We start from the raw sequence: 22,187 nt of genomic DNA on the forward strand, positions 1-22,187 counted from the left end.
CAGGAAAATGGCTGCGAGTTCTTCGGTAGTCTCGGTGGCAGCCGCCGCCGCGGCACCTCCGGGCGCGTCCGCCGGCGCGGATTTCTCCGACTTGCGGGAAATAAAAAAGCAGCTGCTGCTCATCGCGGGCCTCACTCGGGAGCGGGGCCTTCTCCACAGCAGCAAATGGTGAGCGGTCGGGGTCGGACGGGGCGGCGCTGGATCTCGGCCCGGGGGCTCGCGTGGCTCATGCCGTGTGTGTGGTGTTCCAGGTCCGCGGAGTTGGCCTTCTCCCTGCCCGCCTTGCCGCTGTCCGAGCTGCAGCCGCCGCCGCCCCTCACAGAGGTAAGGGCGTCGTGACAGCCGGCTTCCCGCTAACGGAGGGAGGTGGCCCAGGACGTCCTCGGCGCCCTGTCACTGGAGGGGAGCGAGCTGCTCGGTGGGAACGATGTAGTTGAAACGCGAGCATTTGAACGGGTCCTTAAAAGCGAATCGTGTGTGGGGGTCGGAAGATGTTTGTGCCTTGGAAGATGTTAAGCTGGAGAGAACTGGTAAATAATTATTGCTTAAGATTTCAGCCTTGTTGGAGCTGAAGACCCCTCCTGAAGAACCTTCAGGAGGCGTTTCAAAACCATTTAAAACTCCAGCTGTAGGAGATCCAGTACCTTTCTGTTCTTACGGGTACCCATATACATATACATATACCCATATGGTAATAAAGCTTAAAAAGTTCGTCTTCGTCCTTGTGCTAGGGAGATGGTTCAGTGGCTAGCGTGTGTGCCGCTCTTGCAGAAGACTATAGCTCAATTCCTGGTACCCAGGGCAGGGGCAAGTAGGGGTTGTTTATAATCCTCCTGTAACTCCAGCTCTTGGGAGAGGGGATCCAACACTCTCTTCTGACACCTTTTTCTGGCTTCTGAAACCTTCGCACGAATCCACATGAAGACACATGCATAAATACATACTATGCACACATACATACATAATTAAAAACAATCTTAAAAAGAGAGGGGCCGGAGACATGGCTCAGCAATTAGCAATATTTATTGCTCTTCTAGGTGATCTGGATTTGATTCCTAGCATCCATGGGGCCAGTTAACAGTTGCCTGGAACAAAGTTCGAGGAGGATCCGATGCCTTCTTCTGGCCTCCGAGGGTACTGGATATGGGTGTAGAGTACAGACATACGTAAGCAAACCACTCATGCACAGAAATTAAAACAACAACAACAAAACACAACCAATAAACACTTCAAACATTTTAGGTTTTGTAGACAACCTGGATAATGCTAATAAGAAACATTTGAAATGAAGCTTTTGCAGAAGAGTGAAATCATTCTTATTTACCATTGCTCTTCATTGCAAAATGATTAAGAGTAGGGTGTTTGGGCTGAGCTGTGTCAGATGCCGTTTATCCCAGCACTATGGTCTACAGAGTGAGTTCCAGGACAGCCAGGGTCAGAGAAACCCTGTCTCAAAAATTAAAGAAAGAAAGAAAGAAGAAAAGGCAGGATATGGTGGCCCACATCTGTAATTCCAGCACTTGGGGAAGCAAAAGCAGGTAGATTTCTGTGAGTTCAAGGCTAGCCTGGTCTACAAAGCTATTCAGAAAAACTCTTGGGGGGAAAAAAGTATGGGTTCAGGTTTTGAAGCTCAAATTACTGACATAGAGTGACTAAACTCTTAAGTCACTGTGGAGGTCCACAGTTTCCTTATCTGTCAAATGGGGATAATAATAGTATCTATGTTGTGTTGCTGAAAGAATTAAATGGGATTAAAGGTTTAAACTGCCTAGAAATATACCTGGGCTTAGTGACACAGGAGCTGCTCAGGAGACTGAGGACAGAGAATGCCAAGTCATGGCCTGCTTAGAATACAAACTAAATTGAAGCAGTTCTTGTATAGCATGTATAAGGCTCCAAGTTCAACCTTCAGTACCTAAAAAGCAAATACAAATAAAAGCTAAAAATGTACCAGGCACATAGATTCAGTAAAATGAACCATTCTCACTAACAGCGGGAGATGGAGTGCATGTGGCTTGCAAGTAGATTTTTATCTGTGTTTCAGGCATGTTCTTTAGTAATATTAGTGTTGGCAGGTGAATTTTAAGTGGCAAGCCTGCTGCTGCTGGCTTGGAACTCACTCTTTAGACCAGGCTGCCCTCAAACTCAGAAATCCACCTGCCTCTGCCTCCCAAGCACTGAGAGTAAAGCTGTGCACCTGCAGCCAGGCACAGTGGTGCATGCCTGTTATCCCAGCAGGTGGATTGCTGTGAGTTCGAGGCCAGCCTGGTCTACAGATAGAGTCCAGAAGAGCCAGTGCTATAACACAGAGAAATGCTGTCTCAAAAAACAATGGAAGGGAAGGAGGGAGGGCAGGTGGGCTGACCACCATACCAAGCCATGCATATATTATTTTTATATGACTTATTTAATCGTTGTGATTTGCATCTGTCTTATTAGCTTGTACTTCTCTGCACTGACTGTCACAGTGCTTAGGCGCATTGACGTTCTTGGGATAAAGCTTTGTTGAACGAGGAGGCAGTGAACACTATCAAGTGAGAGAAGAGCATCAGAAAATATCCCCCTCTCAAGAATCATGTCACATAGGTCCAGCAGAGAGGCTGACAGTTGGTCTCCTGGACCACAGAAGGTGGAGGGCGAGAACTGACTGTGGAAAGTTGTTATCTGACCTCTACAGCCATGATGTGGCATGTATGTGCATGTGGACACACACAATGTAAAATATTTAAGTGATTTTTAAGAACTCATGTAAATAATTGGGTTTTATGGACATTGTAGAAACCTGGCCATTATTGAATTATTACAAAGCGTTAGGCCTTGGTGAGGTTAATAGCTATGAGATGTGATTGCTGTGAGGTGTATTGACCTAGCAGCCTCTTTGCTGATTTGAGTACTTGTTTTTATTTTTATCTCTAAGGACTGTCATGGAAGAAACCTTCAAAACTAAGTTAGCCTTGATCAGTAGAGTAAACATTAAAACTTCAGGTGTTTTTTGTTTTGTTTTGTTTTGTTTTTCTGTTAGGAACTGCTAAGCAAGCACTGTTAACACCGAGTTACATTGTCAGCTCTCTGTTTTCTTCGTCAAAAAGATTTATTTATTTTCATTTTATGTGTATGAGTGTTTGCCTGTGTGTGTGTATGTGCAGCACATGTGTTTCTGGTGCTTATAGAAGCCAGCAGATGGTATGAGAGTCCCTGTGGGCCACCTCTCAGTGCTGGGAACCAGGCACAGGTCCTCTGCAAGAGCAGCCATCATCTTCTTTCTTGTTTTGTTTTTTCCAGACAGGGTTTCTCTGTGTAGCCTTGGCTGTTGTGGACTATTTTTGTAGACCAGGCTGGTCTCGAACTCAGAGATTCGCTTGCCTCTGCCTCCTGAGTGCTGGGTCCAAGCCTCTTCTTAATGTTAAACTGTTTCTCCAGCACCACTCTTTGTTTTGAGACAGGATCTCACTGGTCCCAAGCAGGGCTTAAATTTGCCATCTTCCTGCTTCAGCTTTCTGAGTAGCTCTAATTAAAGGCCTGTGTCACTAGGCCTGGGTGAAACTTTCATTTTAAAACCAGTTACTTCTGAATCACATTATCTCTAACTTTGAACAGAACATTCTGGGTGTGTCCTATAAGCAAAAATGAAGTAAAATTTGTTTTGTTTTTTCAAGAAAGGGTTTCTCTGTGTTGTCTTGGCTTGGCTGGCCTGGACTCTAAACCAGGCTGGCCTTGAAGTCACAGAGATCCACCTGCCTCTGCCTCCCAGAGCACTGGGATCACAGGCATGTCCCACCTTGACTGGCTCTACTTTCTTTTTTTTTTTTTTTTTTTTTAAGATAGGGTTTCATTATGTATGTGTGCTGGGTAGTTTATGTCAGCTTGACACAAGCTAGAGTTACCTAAAAGGAGAGAACCTCAACTGAGAAAATGCCTCCATAAGATCGGACTGTAAGGCATTTTTTTAAATTAGGGATTGATGGGGAAGGCCCAGGCCATTGTGAGTCATTCCCCTCCCCCCAGAGTAACGGTATGGTCCTGGGTTCTGTAAGAAAGCACACCAGGAGGAGCAAGCCAGTAAGCAGCATCCCTCCATGGCCTTTGCATCATCTCCTGCCTCCAGTTCCTGCCCTGCTTTTGATGATAACATGGAACTGTGAGTGAAATAAACCCTTTCCTCTCCAAGTTGCTTTGGTCATGGTGTCTCATTGCAGCAATAGTAACCCTAAGACACCATGGCTGGACTGAACTTGCTGTGTAGACCAGAGTGGCCTTGAACTCACAGAGATCTGCCTGCCCCTGCCTTTTGAGTGGTGGGATTACAGGTGTGCACCACCATGCTGTGTAGTGAGCTGAAGACAGCTTTTGGAAGTTGGTTCTCTCCTTCTACCATGTGGATCCTGGGGGTCAAATTCAGCTCATCAGGCTTGGTGACAGGCTGCTTTACCCACTGAGCCATCTTGCTGGCTCCAAAATAAAAACTCAAAAGCCATACAGTCCAAGTTGTAAAACTTTCTGAGTTATGAAGGTGCATAAGGAGTTAGGAATATTCTTCTGTGTGTATATGTACAGTTTTCATATTTTTTTTGGTAGTGTTTGCTGGTTTCAAACTTAATACATAGAACAGATTGGCCTTGCACTTTCAGTGATCATCCTTCCTCTGCCTACGAAGTGCTGAGATTATAGGCACCATACCTGACCTGGATGAATTTCATCATAATTCATGTAAAATTTTATTTATCTACTTATTGTACATGTATGTGTGTTTGTGCATGCCATGGCACATATGTTGAGGTCAGAGCTGAGCCTGCAGTTGATTCTCCCCTTATAGGTGGGCCCTGGGATTGACTCAGGTTTTCAGGCTTGGTGGCAAGTGCTCTTATCCTCTGAGCCACCTTTGCTGTGTGTGATAGGCAGGGATACTTACCATTATAGTATGAGGATGACCTTTTTTCCCCTCAAGATAGCATTGTTGCCTTTCCCTACCCTCCTCTTCTGTCCTTCTTTTGCCTTTCCTTGCCTTTTCCCTCTCTTTTGACACGGCCTCTTGTTTCATAGGCTGGTCTCAGACTTGCTGTAAAGCTGAGAGTGGCCTTGAGTTCCTCCTGCTTCTGCCTTCCAAGTGCTGGAGTTGTGGGCATACACTGGGGTCACAGTGAAAGTGCTGTGTCGGTGTTTGTGTGGGTGCTGCAGAGGCTAAGTCAGTTCGTCATGTATGTGGCACACACTGGACTCACTCAGCCACTCTTACCCTACCTTTCTTTTTTTTTTTTTTTTGAGACAAAGTCTTACTCTATAGCTCTGGCTGACCTGAGTCTCACTCTATAGACAGGCTTGGTTTGAATTCACAGAGATCTGCCTCCCAGCTGCTGGGATCAGAGGTGTGTGTACCACCATGCCAGGCTCCACTTTTATTTTTTTTTGGGGGGGGGGGAACAACTTTGGAAAAGCAAGTTCTTTGGCTTTACAGGTGATAATGTTTATTAAAAATACTGTATAAATGCATGTCCTTGTTGGCATAATGTTACTGTGTACTGTGTTACGACAGTTTGGCGAGGAGAAATAATTGTTCTTTCCTAGGTGAGCTTGGGCTGTCTTAGTCCTAATCACTCACATAACCCGTTTCTTGTAGGAAGATGCACAGGACGTGGACGCTTACACCCTGGCAAAGGCCTACTTTGATGTTAAAGAGTATGACCGGGCAGCGCATTTCCTGCAGGGCTGCAATAGCAAGAAAGCCTATTTCCTGTACATGTACTCCAGATACCTGGTGAGCTCCGCTTTGGGATGTTCCTCTGCCTTTGGTGAAGCACCTATATTTAGAACCAAGAGGAAATTTTTAATTAAAAAGAAATTATGTATAAGGATGTTTTACCTGCATGTATGTATGTGCCCCATGGGAGGCCTGGTACCAGCAGGGCCTGAGGGGGCGTGGGATCCCCTGAACAGGAGTTCAGACCACCGAGCCATTTCTCTAGCCTTGAAAAAGTTTAATTTTTAAATAGCTAGGCAGCAAGTCACCAAGTAAATGTACTTAATAATTATATTGTAGTACTAAAAAAAAAAAAATGATGCCAGGCCTAGTAGTACACTTCTTTAATTCTAGCACTTGGGAGGCAGAGACAGGCCTTGAATCTCTGAGCTCAGGGTCACCCTGGTCTACAGACAGGGCAAGTTCCAGGACAACCAGGGCTATGCAGAGAAACCCTGTCTCAAACCACCTCCCACCAAAAAGAAAAAAGAAAAGAAAAGAGAGGAACAAAGTTTAAAGAAATAGTAACATAAAAAAATGTAGATATAGCTAGACTAGATGGCACACGCCTATAATTCCAGCACACCTTCAATCCAAGCACTTGGGAGGCAGAGGCAGGCAGATCTCTGTGAGTTCAGGGCCAGCCTACAAAGTGAGTCCAGGACAGCCAGCACTATACACAGAGAGACCCTGTCTCCAAAAAAAAGGGGGGGGGGGGGACCAGGATGCACCATTTTTTTTTTCTTTTTCTTTTTTTTTTAGGACAGGGTTTCTCTGTGTAGCTTTGGCTGTCCTGGACTCACTCTGTAGACCAGGCTAGCCTCAAACTTAAAGATTCGCCTGCCTCTGCCTCCTAGTGCTGGGATTAGAGGCACCACCACCACCAGCCAGCTAAATTTTTTTAATACAAAGAACAGTGCAGCCTTGTGTAGCAGCACACACCTGTAATCCTAGCACCCAAAAGGCAGAGGCAGGAGGATTTCTGTTAAGGTTGAAGCCTGTCTGGTGTGCATTGAAAGTTCTAGGCCACTTATGGCTACAGTAGTGAGTGCCTGCCTCAGAAAAGCCTAAATAAATAAATGACAATGTAAATAAAACTAATGTTGTATTTATAATTGTCCCTTTGCTTGTTTTGGATCCTTTCTCACTATGTAACGCAGCCCAGGCCGCCCTGGGACAGTTCTCCTGCCGATAGCTTTTCCGAGTGCCGGGTTTACAGCCGTGCACTACCGCATGTAGCTTTTCTTGCCTTTTCAGTGTGTGATCCATGCATCTAGCAGAACTAGTTTGGGTGAGTTAGGGTAGAAAAAGAAACAGCTTTTGCTGAAGTTTTGGAGAAATTTTTCCTTAAGGTGAATGTATACAATTTAAGTATACAAGTCCAAATAATTCCTTTTCTCGAGACAGAGTCACGTGTAGCCCAGGCTGATCCTCAACTTGGTATTTAGCCTAAAATTATCTCAAACTCCTCTGATTCTCTTCTTTCCACCTCCCAAGTGCTGGGGTTGTAGGTGTGTGCTCCCGTGTTCAGTCCCAGCAGTGCTGGGAATCAAACCCGAAGCTTCCTATATGCTAAGCAGGCCCGCTGCCAGTTGAGCTACACCTCAACCCCTTTTTTGCTTTTATGTTAAGGCTTTACATTTCCTTATTTGTTTCTCTTTTTTTGTGAGAGATTGGGCAGCATGTGGAGGACAGCTTGGGAGAGCCGGGCTCTCTTTCTATCGTGTGCATCCCTGAGAGTAGAACTCTAGTCGTCAGTTAGGCAGCAAGCTCCTTTACGTGCCGACCATATTACTGGCTCCTTTTAAATTTTTATTCATGTACTTATTATTACATTTGGTTTTTTCAGGACAAGGTTTCTCTGTGTAGAATAGGCTGGCCTAGCCTAGAACTCACAGAAATCTGCCTGCCTCTGCCTCCCAAGTGCTTGGATTGAAGGTGTGCGCCACCAGGCCATGCCCAGTTTGATTCTCTTATAAAAAATAGAGCATTTCTTCATTTGGGCTATCTGATGATTCTTACCCATTTTTTGTTCTGGTATCCGTAAGCTGGCAAGCATAGTAAGCGGGTACATTCATGGTAGGCAGGCACTCTTAACAACTGCACTACATCTTCAGCTACAGTATCCATTGCTGGGTTTTGCCTGAGACGGACTTTTTTCTCCCCAAAGCACTTTTACCTGATACTGCAAAATGATTGGTTTTTCTCCACTCTAGCGTTCTCTCCACACTTAATCAACATGAGGCATTCTGTTTCCAATTAGAGCCGCTATCTCCTTCCACGTTTTTTTTTTCTTTAGTGTCATCATGAACTCATGGATTCTCATATTTTTAACCATTCTGTAATTCATTACTATATTTAAGTGTTTGGTGTTCAGTTTATTCCATATTTAGCCAGTGGGAACACCTGAATGAACAGTTGTTTATATGGTGGATGTTATTTTGCTTAGACATTAGTTAACCCTGTAGATAAAATCATGCTGCTAATTTTAGAATAACCTGGGGAAAAACTATTTGTTGATTTCTTTCTTTTTCTTTTTTCCCCTCTCTTACAGTCTGGAGAGAAAAAGAAGGATGATGAGACAGTTGATAGCCTAGGTATGATTTTTACTTTATTTTTTCCTGTCTAACCTTTTAGACAGAAAAGCAGGGCTGCATGCTTAGAGGCCATACAGACCATCCAGGTAACGTAATAAATAGACTGCGTGGCCCAAGCATACTGGAGAACTCATGACTGAGCTACTTTTGTCTCTCAGATCCACCTGAGGGCTGCTTGTGGGAATCAGCCTGGTGGCTTGTTTGCTTCCCTTGACCCAAGCCCTGCTTCCTTTCTGCAAGCTAAGGTGGAAAAGTCAGCTTCAGTTGAAGCTTCTGTCTAGTAAACGTTGATAGGCGAGGACTGCACAGCAGCCATCGTCTAGAGTAAATGGGCTGTGTGAGGGAGGGCCACCTGCAGTTACTGGAGGTTGCAGGTAGAATTTTGGTTGATAGTAACAGAAATCTGTGTGTGTGCCTAGGGATGAAAACGAACCTCCTTTCTTCAGATGAGGGACTGTTTCTCTCCTAGGACCCCTAGAAAAAGGACAGGTGAAAAATGAGGCTCTCAGAGAACTGAGAGTTGAGCTCAGCAGGAAGCACCAAGCGCGGGGACTCGATGGATTTGGCCTTTACCTGTGAGTGTTACAGGGGTCTGGAGCTGTCAGCACTACTTTGCCTCCTGAGTATAGGTTAATCTCAGGCCTAACCTCCCTCTTTCCCAGGTACGGGGTGGTGCTTCGGAAGCTGGACTTGGTGAAGGAGGCCATTGACGTGTTTGTGGAGGCTGCTCATGTTTTGCCTTTGCACTGGGGAGCCTGGTTGGAGCTTTGTAACCTGATCACAGACAAAGAGATGGTAAGTTTCATGGGAAACCCTTTGTAATCTGTGATAACCTTTGTTCATAGCTAGCTCTTTGCTGTGTCCCCAGCCCCTTTCACTGTTGTTTGTTTGTTTTGGTACAGTGTTTTACCTGTAAAGGCTGATCTGGCACTTCCTAGGTAGCCTAGGGGTTATTTAACCTGGTTGTTCTGCCTTCACATACATACCTCCCTGGAAGTGTAGGTGTCATGCCTAGCTCTATGGAGTCCTGGCTATCCTGAAACTCTGTGTAGACCAGGCTGTATCCCAAGTGCTGAGATTAAAGGTGTGTTTCACTATACCCTGTCCCAAAGGTTTTGTATTAGTTTTTATCTGTGAACTTCGTTTCTAGTATTCATATAGTAGTTGATAAAAGCAACTACACACTTCCTTTTGTTGCTCCTAAAGAGTGAAAGCTGGGCTAAACATGGTGGTGAATGCTTTAAATCCCAGCACCTGAGAGGCAGATCTCTGAGTTCAAGGCTATTGTGAGCTGTATATTCCAGGCCAGCCAGGGTTACATTGTGAAACCTTGTTTTAAAAACCACAAAAACTAAAGATATACATCTTTATTTTTTTCTCCTTCCCCCAACAATGGTTTGTGCTGCTAAGTCAGTGTCTGAAATGTATCTTTATTTGTATTCACCTGTTAGTTCCTTGAACTCAAAATATGCAAAAACAAGTATTTTATCTTACATATCAAAATCTCTCTTGCCTATATTTTTTCTTCTTTCCACCTCCATCATTATTATCACTACTCAAGATATCTGGCTTTCCAGTGGGGGTGGGTACAGTTGGTGTTGGTCATCGTAGGGTTTAAATCCTTCCCTGAGCTGAGAAAGCCCTCTCCCACTGATGTGCATTCAAGACAGCCAGTCTCTCCACCTCAGAGTCTGTTGCTTCCTTTTTCCTGTCCAGTGATGAAGCAGTGCCATGGCTGCTTTTCTATAGGAATCTTTGTCTTGGTTGCCTGTTACCTGTTAGCATCTCAGATCGGTATTACGTAAATAACTTCTGGTTTACACTTTTCCTGAATTTCCCAACTCATCCTGCATACCATTTCCAAAATTACTTTAATAAAATATTTTTAAAAAGACTTACTTGGTTTTATTTTATGTGTTTGGGTGTTTGCCTGAATAAATGAATGAATGAATGAATGAATGAATGCGCACCATATGTGTATCTGGTACCCAGGGAGGTAAGAAGAAGGCATCGGAATCCCTGGAGTTAACAGGCAGCTGTGAGCCATCATGTCAGTGCTGTGGATTGAGCCCAGGTCTGCTCAAGAGCACTTTTCCCTCACCTGAGACAGGTCTCTCTGGAGCCCAGCTGTCCTGGAACTCTGTATAGACCAGGCTGTAGATCAGGATTTCACAGAGATCCTCTTGCCTCTACCTCCCAAGCGCTGGGATTAAAGGTGTATACCACCATGCGCAGCCCCTTTTTATTTTTTTATAAGATGGCTTCGATATGTAGACCAGATTGGCATTAAATTAATGGCAGTCCTCCTGTCTCAGCCTCCTGAGTGCTAGGATTATAAGAAACCACGTAAAACACTTTGGGCAGGAATTTGAATGGGTTCTTACTGTGTCTTGTTCTCTACTGTGTGATGTGATCAACTTTTTTGCATATAGCTTCCTCAAACCAAGCTAGTTTCTTTGTATTAATCACCATAATCGTGTTACCTTTGACTGGAACGCTTTTTTTTTTTCCCTCTTCTCTCTGTTCCTATTTAGATTCTACTTATTCTCAAATTTTGTGAATTTTTGTTTGTTTTGTGTCTTGTTTTTTTGAAGTCTATCCTACTAGGTTAATTATGTATGTAAGTCAAACTTAGTGGGATTATCCTATATTTATTTGTAGGTGTTCTAATAACATTTTAGGGATGACTCCGTTTAGAGAGTAATGACCTTTCTTTGGTTCTTTTGGGAGAACGGCCAGATTATATTAAGTGTGTCCCTCTCTTCTGGTACCAGCTAAAGTTCCTGTCTTTGCCCGACACGTGGATGAAGGAGTTCTTCTTGGCTCATATATACACAGAACTGCAGCTGATAGAGGAGGCCCTGCAGAAGTATCAGCACCTCATTGATGTGGGCTTTTCCAAGAGCTCTTACATTGTTTCCCAAATCGCAGTTGCCTATCACAATATCAGAGGTGAGTGACTGCAGATGGGGTGCTGCCAGAGCCAACAGAGTGGAGGTGCAGTTAGTTGGGTTTTGAACTCTGCCCTCTTTCTGCAGATATCGACAAAGCCCTTTCTATTTTTAATGAGCTGAGGAAACAAGATCCTTACAGGATTGAAAATATGGACACATTCTCCAATCTTCTTTATGTCAGGGTAATTTGTTTCTCTTGATTGAGCTTGATGAAGCTCCTCTATTAGATTATCATGTTTTCACTAGCTGAAGAAAACAACCACAGGGTGCTTTTTTGGGCTCATGTGGTCTTCCTTTTTTCTTTCAGAGCATGAAGTCCGAGTTGAGTTATCTGGCGCATAACCTTTGTGAGATTGATAAATACCGAGTGGAAACGTGTTGTGTGATTGGTGAGTTAACTACTTTTATTTCCCTTAAGATCTCTCTTTATCTCTTTTTGTATTTTTTGGAGACAGGATCTCACTGTTTATAACTTGAGAACTTGCTTTGTAGACCAGGCTGGCCTTGAACTCACAGAGATAGCCTGCTTTTGCTTCTAGATGTTGGGATTAAAGGCAAGACAGAGTCACCACACTTGGCTTCACCTTGATTTCTTTGAGACAGGACCTGTTACTGACCCTAAGCCCAACCTTTTGTATAGACTGGCTGGCTTAAAACCCATCTTGCTAGCCCTCTTTTTGTTGTTGTTTTGTTTTGTTTTTTTCCAGAGAGGGTTTCTCTGTGTAGCCTTGGCTGCTCTGAACTCAATTTATAGACCAGGCTATCAAACTCACAGAGATCCACCAGCCTCTGTGCTAGCCCTGTTTTTATGATTACTTTTATTATATCTATTTGTGTGTATGTGTGCGTGTATGTACCAAGATATGTGTTCCAGGTGCACTGTGGAAGTCTGAGGACAACTTGAAGAGATTCTCTTTTTACCATGTGGGTCCCAGTGATCAAAGCTAGTGCCTTTAGCCTCTGAGCCATCTTGGAGGTTTTGTTTTGTTTTGTTTTGTTTTTCCTCTCTCTTTTTTTAATTTAAAATGTTATTTTATGTGTAAAGATATTTTTGCTTGAATGGTATGCCTGGTGTCCATGGAGGCAAGAGAGGGCTTGGTACCCTAGAACTGGAGTTACAGGTGGTTGTGAGCAACCATCTGGGTGCTGGTCCTTGAACCCAGGTCCTTTGGCACAGTAGCTTCTGCTCTGAACTGATGAGCCATCACTCTAGACCCATCTTAGAGGTTGTTTGAGTGTCCCAACCCTATCCCAGAATGACATGGAACTCTAGCCCACGCAGGCGTCTAACCTCTGGTGGGTCTTCTGTCTTAGATTTGCTAGGGTTAGGATCATGAGCTTCCATATGTGGCTTGCTTTTGAAATTTTTAATTAAAAAAATTTTGTGTTCATGTCCACCCGTGCATACTGGTACCCACAGAGGCCAGAGGTATCAGATCCCTCTGGAGCTGGAGTCACATGTGCTTGTGACCTCATGAATGTCATGGGCACTAAGAATCAAACTCAGGCCTTGTAAAATCATACACCGCCCTAGATGCTGAGGCACCTCTTCAGCTCTGTCTGACTTGCTTTTGGTTTTGTTTGGATTTCCTAGACAGGGTTTCTCTGTGAAGCCTTGGCTGTCCTGAACTCATTTTGTAGACCAGGCAGGCCTTGAACTCATAGAGTTCACCTGCCTCTGCCTGCTGAGTGCTGGGACCAAAGGCATGCACCACCACCACCTGGCTTGCTTTTATTTTTTATTTTTATTTTTTGTAATTTTTAAATTTTTTATTGTTTTGAGACAGTTCCCTCAGCTTCACCTAGCTTCAGCTTGCAATGTAATCAGTGGAGTTGACTGAGAATACTGATTCTCCTATCACCTCCCAAATGCCAAGATTACAGTCATGTGCTACCCCACTGTACATACATATATATATACATTTACATATATGTATATGTATGTGTGTATATATAAATGTATATGCACACACACATACACTTCACTCTGTAACTGTAGGTGAGGATGACCTTGAACTTTTTAGCCTCCTGACCACCTCTCGAGTAGTGAGATTACAGGTATTCCTTTTTTTTTTTTTTTTTTTTTTTAAGACAGAATTTATCTACAGAGCCCTGGCTGTCCTGGAACTGACTGTATAGGCCAGGCTGCCTAGAATTCATAGCTACCCTCCTGCTTCTACCTCCTGAGTACTGAGATTAAAGACGTGCCACCATCCCTGGCTATAGAGGACATAAAACCCTATTGTGAACTTAAGTTCACAACTAGTTTGAACTTAAGTAATCAGGCGTAGAGTACAAACAGTGAATGTAATTGATTTTTTTTTAATAAACAAACTAAAGCTATTTTAAAAACATAAAGAAAGTTTTTGTTGGTGACTTACCAGCATGGAGTTCTTTATGTAATTACTTCAAATTTTCATATTTTATGTATCTCATGTTCTCTGCAAGTTAGTATAATATTTACTGTGCAGACTATGTTTTGGTTGGCTTATTTGTGCACATATAATTTATACAAGGGAAATTTGATTTATTTATTTGGTTTTGGTTTTTGGAGACAGGGTTTCTCTGTGTAGCCTTGGCTGTCCTGGACTCTCTTTGTAGACCAGGCTGTCCTCAAAATCAGAGCGATATGCTTACCTCTGCTTCTTGAGTGCTGGGATTACAGCTGTAGGCCACATGCCAGGCTGTATATTGTTTTTGAGGTAAGGCTATAGCCTAGATTGTACTGGAACTCACTCTGTAGCCCAAGATGGCCTGCTCCTTTAGGCAGACGTGCTTCATCCTCCTAAGGGTCCACTGCATCCAACTAAAGAGTGGGCTTGTGCAATTTCATTTGTTCTGCTTGTTGTACTTTTTCTTTCTTAAGATACTTGTTTGAATGTGTTCTTGGTCCATATAAAACAGTGGTCCACAAACTTCCTAATGCTGCAACGCTTTAATACAATTCTTCATGTTGTGGTGACCCCCAACCATAAACTTTTTTGTTGTTACTTCCAAACTGTGATTTTGCTACTGTTATGAACCATAATGTAAATATCTGTGTTTTTCAATGGTCTTAGGTGACCCTATAAAAGGGTCGTTTGACCTCCAAAGAGGTTGAGACCCATAGAGTAATTAACACACGTCATATGTAATGGTTATGTGCTTTGTGAAAAAGTAGTCCAAGTTAGATTCTTACTTGTGCAATTATTTTTCTTATTTAACTGTATGAGAATCCTTTCTGGTTTGGACTGGGAGTTTGGGTCAATGGTAAAGTACTTGCCTAGGCACTGGATTCATTCTGTTTGTTTGTTTTTTGAGACAGGGTTTCTCTGTGTAGCCTTGGCTGTCTTGGCTGTCCTGCACTTGCTTTGTAGACCAGGCTGGCCTTGAACTCATAGAGATCTGCCTGCCTCTGCCTTCCAAGAGCTGGGATTACAGGCATGTGCCACCTCACCTGGCTTCAGGTTCATTCTTTAGCAATGACAAATGAAAAAAATAATACAGTTTTTGTTTAAAAAGAAAAGAAACCCCTTCATGTTTCATGTTAGCTCTAGTTGGTTCCTTAAAAGAAGAAAAGCTTTATTTTTGCTTGGTTTTTTTTTTTTTTTTTTGTTTTGTTTTGTTTTGTTTTTTTGAGTTTCACTGTGTAGCCTTGGCTGTCCTGAAACTCACTCTGTAGAACAGGCTGGCCTTGAACTCAGAGCTCCATCTGCCTCTGTCTCTGCCTCTGGAGTGCTGGGATTAAAGGTGAGCCACCACCACCACTGCCTGGCTAAGAAAAGCTTTATTGGAACAGTTAGCAAACCACAGTATTTACCTGTTTTAGATTCATGGCTTAAGGGATTTTTGTAGATTTACAGTTTTGTTAGCAACATTACAGTCTGAGTCTATCAGCACAAGAATTTTTCTTTGTCTCTTTGTAGTCAGTTCCTTGCCCTGGTTCCAGTCCACTGATTAGCTTTCAGGCTTATAATTTTTCCTCTCTCAGTAATTACATAAAATATAAAAATGAATAATATTATTTAGTATTAATAAAATATTATTGTCTGACTTTCCTCCTTTTTCTTTTCTTCCTTCCTTCCTTTCTTCTTCTGGCTGCCTAGAGCTTGCTCTGCAGACCAGAGTGGCCTCAAACTCGCAGAGCTCTGCCTACCTTTTCCTCCAAACTGCTGGGATTCAAAGCATTCTCCACCCACTCAGGCAGCATGCTTTTGAGACTTAAAAATATTTGTAACATCTAAAGTATTTATTTCTTTCTGGATTGTGTCCCATTGTTTGGATCTACCATATTTTACTTATCTATTCATAACTCATGGTAAGACAGGTAGCTTTTAGACTCTTAATATCTTTTATAGTATCCTAAACTGTTCTTTTCTCTTTTCACAAACAGTAATAGAACTGCTGTTATTCACAGGGAAGAAGCTCAGAGCTCTGCCTTTTTAATCCTTTTGGGAAATTGCTTTGAAGTCTAGGTTTAAAATAATATAGTTTAGAACCACTAATCTAAACAAAAATCAAGCCCAGGTATGGTAGAACACACCTTTAATCCCAGCTCTTGAGAGGCAGAGGCAGACAGATCTCTGTGAGTTTGAGGCTAGCCCACTCTATAAAGTGAGTTCAATGACAGCCAGGGCTACACAGAAACACTGTCTTGAAAAACCCAAAAATAAAATGAAATAAACAAAATTTACAAATTTAAACATGCTATAGAAAATTCTTATATTTCAAGAGTGTATATAATTGCTGTATATAGCCAGGTGGTGGTGGTGCATGCCTTTATTCCCAGCACTCAGAGACAGAGGCAGGTGGGTCTTTGTAAGTTCAAGGCCAGCAGGACACAGCCAAGGCTGCACAATGAAACCCTGTCTTAAAATACACACACACACACACACACACACACACACACACACACACACATGCTATATCTACATGAAATAAAGAAATGAGAACAGTTTTAATTTTTTTGTTTAACTTTTAAAGATTATTTTAATGTTTACAAGTATTTGCCTGTATGTGTATGTATATGTATGTATGTGTATATGTATGTATGTGTGTATGTGTCTGGTACAAGAGGAGGCTAGAATAGAAGAGGGTGTCAGATCTCCTAGCACTGTAGTTACAGGTGGTTGTGGGCTGCCATGTAGGCGCTGGGAACTGAACCTGGGTCCTTTGGAAGAGCACCTAGTGTTCTTAAACTGCTGAAACATCTCTCTAGCCCCTTTAGTTTTGTTTGTATGTATTGTTTTACTATGTTTTGTTTTGTTTTTTAATCAGGCAATTATTACAGTTTGCGCTCCCAGCATGAGAAAGCAGCCTTATATTTTCAGAGAGCTCTAAAATTGAACCCTCGCTATCTTGGGGCTTGGACACTAATGGGGCATGAGTACATGGAAATGAAAAACACATCTGCTGCTATTCAAGCTTACCGGTGAGCATCCAGTAGCGTGGGGAGGGGTGGAAGAACGTTTTCCTGTGCTGTCGGGTGGCTCTGGCGCACCTGTTTGTTGCTAACCTTGATTCTTCTGCCGTGTTACTGGTGTATTTTGTCTGTTTCGCAGACATGCCATTGAGGTCAACAAGAGAGACTACAGAGCTTGGTACGGCCTTGGGCAGACCTATGAAATCTTGAAGATGCCATTTTATTGCCTTTATTATTATAGACGAGCCCACCAGCTTCGGTAAGTTGGCTACTTGACAGTGTGGGAAGGGTTGACAGGATGCCATCTCGATGAGATCTAAAGGGCGTAGGTTGGTCACTTTCTCTTAGTGTCTTCTACTAGTGAGTTTATAGGGTAACTGTAAACACAGTGTAGTGTAGTTAAACAAGACATCTGATTGGAGAACGGTCCTTTCATAGATTTGGAAGAGCATGGGAATAGAGAGTAATCTTTCAGTTGAAGACTTGAGGTTCTGGTAAAGCCTTTGCCTTGACGATGTTACTCTTTTTCATAGTCCCAATGATTCTCGTATGCTGGTTGCCTTAGGAGAATGTTATGAGAAACTCAATCAACTAGTGGAAGCCAAAAAGGTATTTCTAATTGCAGCCTGGAGAATTTGAGCAGAAATCTGCTGTTTAGAAGCTGTTTGGGCTGTATATGCTGTGATTTTTTTTTTTCTTTTCTGTATTCTGTTCTACATGTATAGCAAAATCTAAATATTTTGTGGGTATACAGTATAAAAAGAAATGTAGGGATGGAGAGATGGCTCAGTGGTTAAGAGCACTGTCTGCTCTTCCAAAGGACCCAGGTTCAATTCCCAGCACCCACATGGCAGCTTACAACTGTCTGTACCCTGAATTCCAAGGGATCTGGCACCTTCACACTAATGTACATAAAATTAAATAAATTATAAAATTTTTTAAAAAAAGGAAAAAGAAATGTAGGCTGAGGTTATCAGTGTGGATGTCTATATGTAGCTTGGATCTATCACCGTTAGGAAAAATGCTCTGTATTCTGAAAGCATGAGTTTCTGGAAGGTGCAAATTGTTGCTCATGTGCAGTAGTCAGAAGTGACCTCTCTTTCTTTGACAGTGTTATTGGAGGGCATACGCAGTGGGAGATGTGGAGAAAATGGCTCTCGTGAAGCTGGCAAAGTGAGTGAATATTTCTGACACCTATATTGGCTTTCCTGAGTTGTTGATCATACATAGATATGTGCATGGAGAAGGGTGTGAAAATGCTGATTTGTCAGTTGAGCACCTTCCCTTCCTCTCCGTGTTATGAATGAACCCAGGATCTTATACACACTGGGCACAGAGTTACATTCTAACCTGAGTCTCTTGACTCCAGAGAGTGCCACTTCATTTTGAGTTGGAAATAGGTTTCCTATCAGGCAAGAGTTGCAAAGTGAATTGAAAAACCATGACTAGACTATGAGTGTAGTTAAGTGGTTGGGGACTTGCCTAGCATGCAGCAAGTCTATGTTTGCTCAGTACTAGTCAGTTGTTTGGTATAGTACACATTTTCACCAGTATTTGCAAGGGTATATTATCCACTGTCCAGTTTAAGTTAACTAATCTTTTAAAAAACATTTTTTAAAATTTTGTGTATGTGTTGGGCATATGCGTGTGGAAGTCAGTTCATTCCTGCTGCTATGTAAGTCTCGAGAACAGAACTCAGTTAACAGGTTTGGCTTCAAGTCTTACTCTGTAGCCCTAGCTAAACACCTGTCGCAGTTTTGTTTTGTTTTTAACATTTGAGAATCTCACATCATGCATCGCCAATCATGCTCACCTCTCAGTTATCCCATGTCTACCCTCCCCTCCTGTTCCCCTCCAAAGAGGGGAAAAACAGCCACAAAACTCTTCAAGTCCACTTTGTGTTGTCTATATCCTCACTGCAGCGTGGGCTAACTCCAGTGGCCAGCCCCCAAAAGGAAACTGAGCCCTTCAAGATGGAGTTTCTCTGGGTGGCTGTCCTGGAATTCACTCTGTAGACCAGGCTGACCTCTGCCTGGGATTGAAGTGCTGGGATTACAGATGTGTGCTACTGCACTCAGCCCCTAAACCTTCTTCCAGTAACTGTCTAGTGGGCACTGACAGTCTTCCGGGTCTCAATATGTAATTTATCTTAAAATTTACTTGTTTACTTCATTTCTGGTTTTAATTACATCTTTACTTTTTAATCTCTGACTTGTTTTGTGATCTTTTATTTCTTTTGTAGGCTTCATGAACAGTTGACTGAGTCAGAGCAGGCTGCCCAGTGTTACATCAAATACATCCAAGATATCTATTCCTGTGGGGTATGTGTCAGAGCATGAGAGCTGTCACTGACGGGTTCTTGTCACTTCAGTCATGTCTGCTTTCCTTATCTAGGAAACAGTGGAGCACTTAGAGGAGAGCACAGCCTTCCGCTATCTGGCCCAGTACTATTTTAAGTGCAAGCTGTGGGATGAAGCTTCAACTTGTGCCCAAAAAATGTTGTGCATTCAATGATGTGAGTATTAGGGTTTCAGTGATGTGATTTTAAAGGGTTTCAGATTTAGGCCAAAATGTACAGTCTTTACAATGTAGTGTAGGGAAACTTACTTGGACCTGTGGAAGTTATCCATTGAATAGTACCTTTTTTAAAAAGAGCATTCCTTTTATTTGTAAGGAATGATCTAAATAGTATTTTAATAACCAGATTTTGAGAATAGCATTGAACACATTTTTGAAACAGCTGTGACTTTGTTTCAGACCCGGGAAGAAGGTAAGGCCTTGCTCCGCCAGATCCTACAGCTTCGGAACCAGGGGGGAGACGCCCACCACTGACACGCCGGGTACCTTTTTCCTCCCTGCCTCACTGTCTGCAAACAACACTCCTACACGCAGAGTTTCTCCACTCAACCTGTCTTCAATCACACCGTAGTTGGCTCGTCAGCACATTGCTAGACCAGTATTAAACTTTACCTCCAGTAAAGAACAGCCACATCTGTTCTCCAAGGACCTGAGTTCTTCTCATTTTTAGACAGAAACAGCCTGGGAGATAGCCTATGGAACCACCTTGAGAGGCAGACAGAAATATGGCAAGGGACAGATAATGTCTTCTGCCAGCCAGCAAGTCTCCTTTCTATTCAGAATGGCAGGTCTTGGCCTTCCCATAGTGTCTCCACACCTTGACCCCCACTTGACTTTACAGCACTATACTAAGAAAGGGAAGGGAGTAAAAATTACCATGCTTCTGTTCCGGTAGTAGGGAGGTCAGCTTTGAACAATAATGGCTCTTTTAAGACAGGGTTTCTCTGTGTAGCCTAGGCTGGTGTCTCCCTGCCTCTGCCTCTCTAATGATAGGACTACAGGCATGCCATGAGGCCTGGCTAGAATAACTTTTATTTTGCTGAGTGTCCTCTATTCTCATATCAGAGATTAGGTTTTAATAAGAGTGGAGCTATCCATATGACCTTTGGGAGTTTTCAAAGGGAGTCTCCTAAAACCTTTCAAGTGGGGATCTGAATGAGCATGAACTGTGGCTCATAAACTGTTCCATGATGGAAACACAAGGAGACAAGATCACAGATAACTTCGTGGACATTTAAAAGTAATTTTTTTTTACTTCAGATATTAAGTTTTTATGCTGGTATCTTTTAGTAAATGCTTGATGTAATCATTTATTTTGTTTTTAATCTCTAAAAGAATACTTGGTTTCCAACCTTACCTACAAGGTTGAGGGAATCCTGTGTTCTTGTTGAGTTTTGAGTACCCTTTGATGCTGTGATGAGTTTGCAGAAGATGCTATAGATCATTCTGTTTAGGATCTAGCCTTCCTCTTGTATGTAGAACATTTTTATTCCCCTTTTAAATGTATGAAACATTAGCTAAGTGTGGTGGCACACATCTTTAATCCTAATATTTTGGAGACAGAGGTGGCGGACAGATATTTTGAGGCTAGCCTATATACAGCAAGGTCCAGGCCAGACCTAAAACCTACAAACTTTAAAACAACCCAAAACAAGAATACCCCTTGCCATTGTATTCATCTGTAGTGTATATTAGGCTGGTTTCCATTGCTGTTACTGTCTAAGGGTCCAGTGGATTAGATGGTATTTATATCACTTTTCTGTGCCCCTTTTTATATTTTTCTAAGTTTGGAATCCAAATAAAAAGCATAAACAGTATCTTTATTCCATATAATATTTGTGCAAGAAAAACAAGATTATATAGGTGATTATAATACAGTGATTCTGCGTAAAGTTCTGGGTATATGCTGCCGCTTAAAAGAGCCTCATAAGCTGAGCAGCTGACCAGCCTCAGGGCAACAACCGTGCATCTTATCTTCATCCCCACAACTTTAATATTTTTTGCCAAAAGGAGATTTGAGTAAAGGAGAGTGCCGTGAACGCAAGATCCGTGCATAAGGGCTGCTGTCTGTTGACCTTTGGCAGGTGGGTGTTCGGGGGAGTAAGTTTCGAAGGAATGGTTTCTTTCCTGGGGGTTGATTTGGTTGCTGGTTTTCCTGGTTTGCTCCCAGCCGCTTTTTGACAGAAGCCTGGCTTTGAAGCTTCTGTACAGTGTGATACTGCTCAGCAATGCAGGCTGCCTTTTTCTGAAGGTCCAGTTTCACTAGCATCATGTTATTTTGTAGCTCAGCCAGGGTCTGGTTCTAAGAACATTAAAGTTAGAGTAAGCATTATAGAAAAAAACAAATACCATAATTTCTAGACTCTACCTAGGTAACAAGTGCCATGTTTAGTCTAAAGTGTACATTTTTATTTAGCATTTTAAGATGACTTATTGATGAAGAATGTCATAGTGTAGTGGTAGAGTGCCTGCTTAACATCCAGAGAACCCTGGGCTCTCGGTTCCCTTGTCACATACACACTGGTGTGGGCTGGAAAGGAGAGCAGGGAGAAGGGGCAGGGTAGCTAGGTTGCCCTCACCTGTTTGATTAAGATGTCATCACAGTTGGTCAAAGCTTGACGAAGTTTTCCTGCCCCCGTGCTGTGGCAACAGGCCCTTTCTGCTGACTGGAGAGATTGCCCTAGTTTCTGAAGTTCTGTCCGTAGCAGCCTTATATTCTGAAAGAATAGGAATCAGTTGAAGACAGACTTAGGAGGCTGGGGGCTGGTGAGGGCACCCCCAAGCCCAACATCTGAGTTCAATCCCACATTACCACGTACAAATAAGTAAAGATGAAGCAAAAACAAATAGCCATTCCTCAGGACTCTTGTACAAAAAACAAAGCCCACCTTACTCTCACAAAAACCGTTGATGAAAGGCTTTGAAAACAGAAAAGTTAAATACCTTCTGGCCCTCTTCTAATTTCTTATCCACATCAATGGTGAAGGGCTTGGCTGTGGGTGGTGGTTCTAACATTTGCTGATACTTCTGCAGCTCTGAGGGAGGAAAACACGGAATATACAGAACATTTAATACATGGGCTTTTCAGCTGTGGGCTTTTAACACTAGCAAGTAGACAAAGTGAGGCCATGGGCATCCGAGAG

General features: G+C 42.7%; 2 protein-coding genes and 1 long non-coding RNA gene across 3 annotated transcripts in view; 2 read left to right on the top strand and 1 right to left on the bottom strand.

The window, feature by feature from the left end:
• Window positions 1–20,861, top strand: Cdc23 (cell division cycle 23). The gene is given in 18 exon segments (XM_055625462.1): window positions 1–168; window positions 252–324; window positions 5,615–5,752; window positions 8,289–8,331; window positions 8,801–8,906; window positions 8,994–9,126; window positions 11,106–11,283; window positions 11,370–11,467; window positions 11,593–11,674; window positions 16,542–16,695; window positions 16,826–16,945; window positions 17,220–17,295; window positions 17,798–17,859; window positions 18,929–19,007; window positions 19,081–19,179; window positions 19,181–19,201; window positions 19,444–19,497; window positions 19,499–20,861. Coding segments are annotated over 18 exon segments (1,794 nt in total). The 5' UTR covers window positions 1–7; the 3' UTR covers window positions 19,616–20,861.
• Window positions 20,844–22,187, bottom strand: part of Kif20a (kinesin family member 20A) — a 9,082-nt gene continuing 7,738 nt past the window's right edge. Inside the window, exons 17-19 of the mRNA XM_055625461.1 lie at window positions 21,988–22,079; window positions 21,624–21,761; window positions 20,844–21,346 (exon numbers count right to left, since the gene is read on the bottom strand). Coding sequence (XP_055481436.1) covers window positions 21,035–21,346; window positions 21,624–21,761; window positions 21,988–22,079 — 542 coding nt within the window. The 3' untranslated portion in view covers window positions 20,844–21,034. The remainder of the gene's footprint in view (window positions 21,347–21,623; window positions 21,762–21,987; window positions 22,080–22,187) is intronic.
• The window catches only part of LOC129689984 (uncharacterized), a 7,177-nt gene continuing 6,037 nt past the window's right edge, over window positions 21,048–22,187 (top strand). The window contains exon 1 of the long non-coding RNA XR_008722215.1: window positions 21,048–21,128. This is a non-coding gene — a long non-coding RNA (uncharacterized LOC129689984). The remainder of the gene's footprint in view (window positions 21,129–22,187) is intronic.

The sequence above is a fragment of the Psammomys obesus genome, unplaced genomic scaffold (genome assembly GCF_907164565.1).
Source record: "Psammomys obesus unplaced genomic scaffold, mPsaObe1.curated_primary_1811, whole genome shotgun sequence".
In the NCBI taxonomy this organism is placed as follows: Eukaryota; Metazoa; Chordata; class Mammalia; order Rodentia; family Muridae; genus Psammomys; species Psammomys obesus.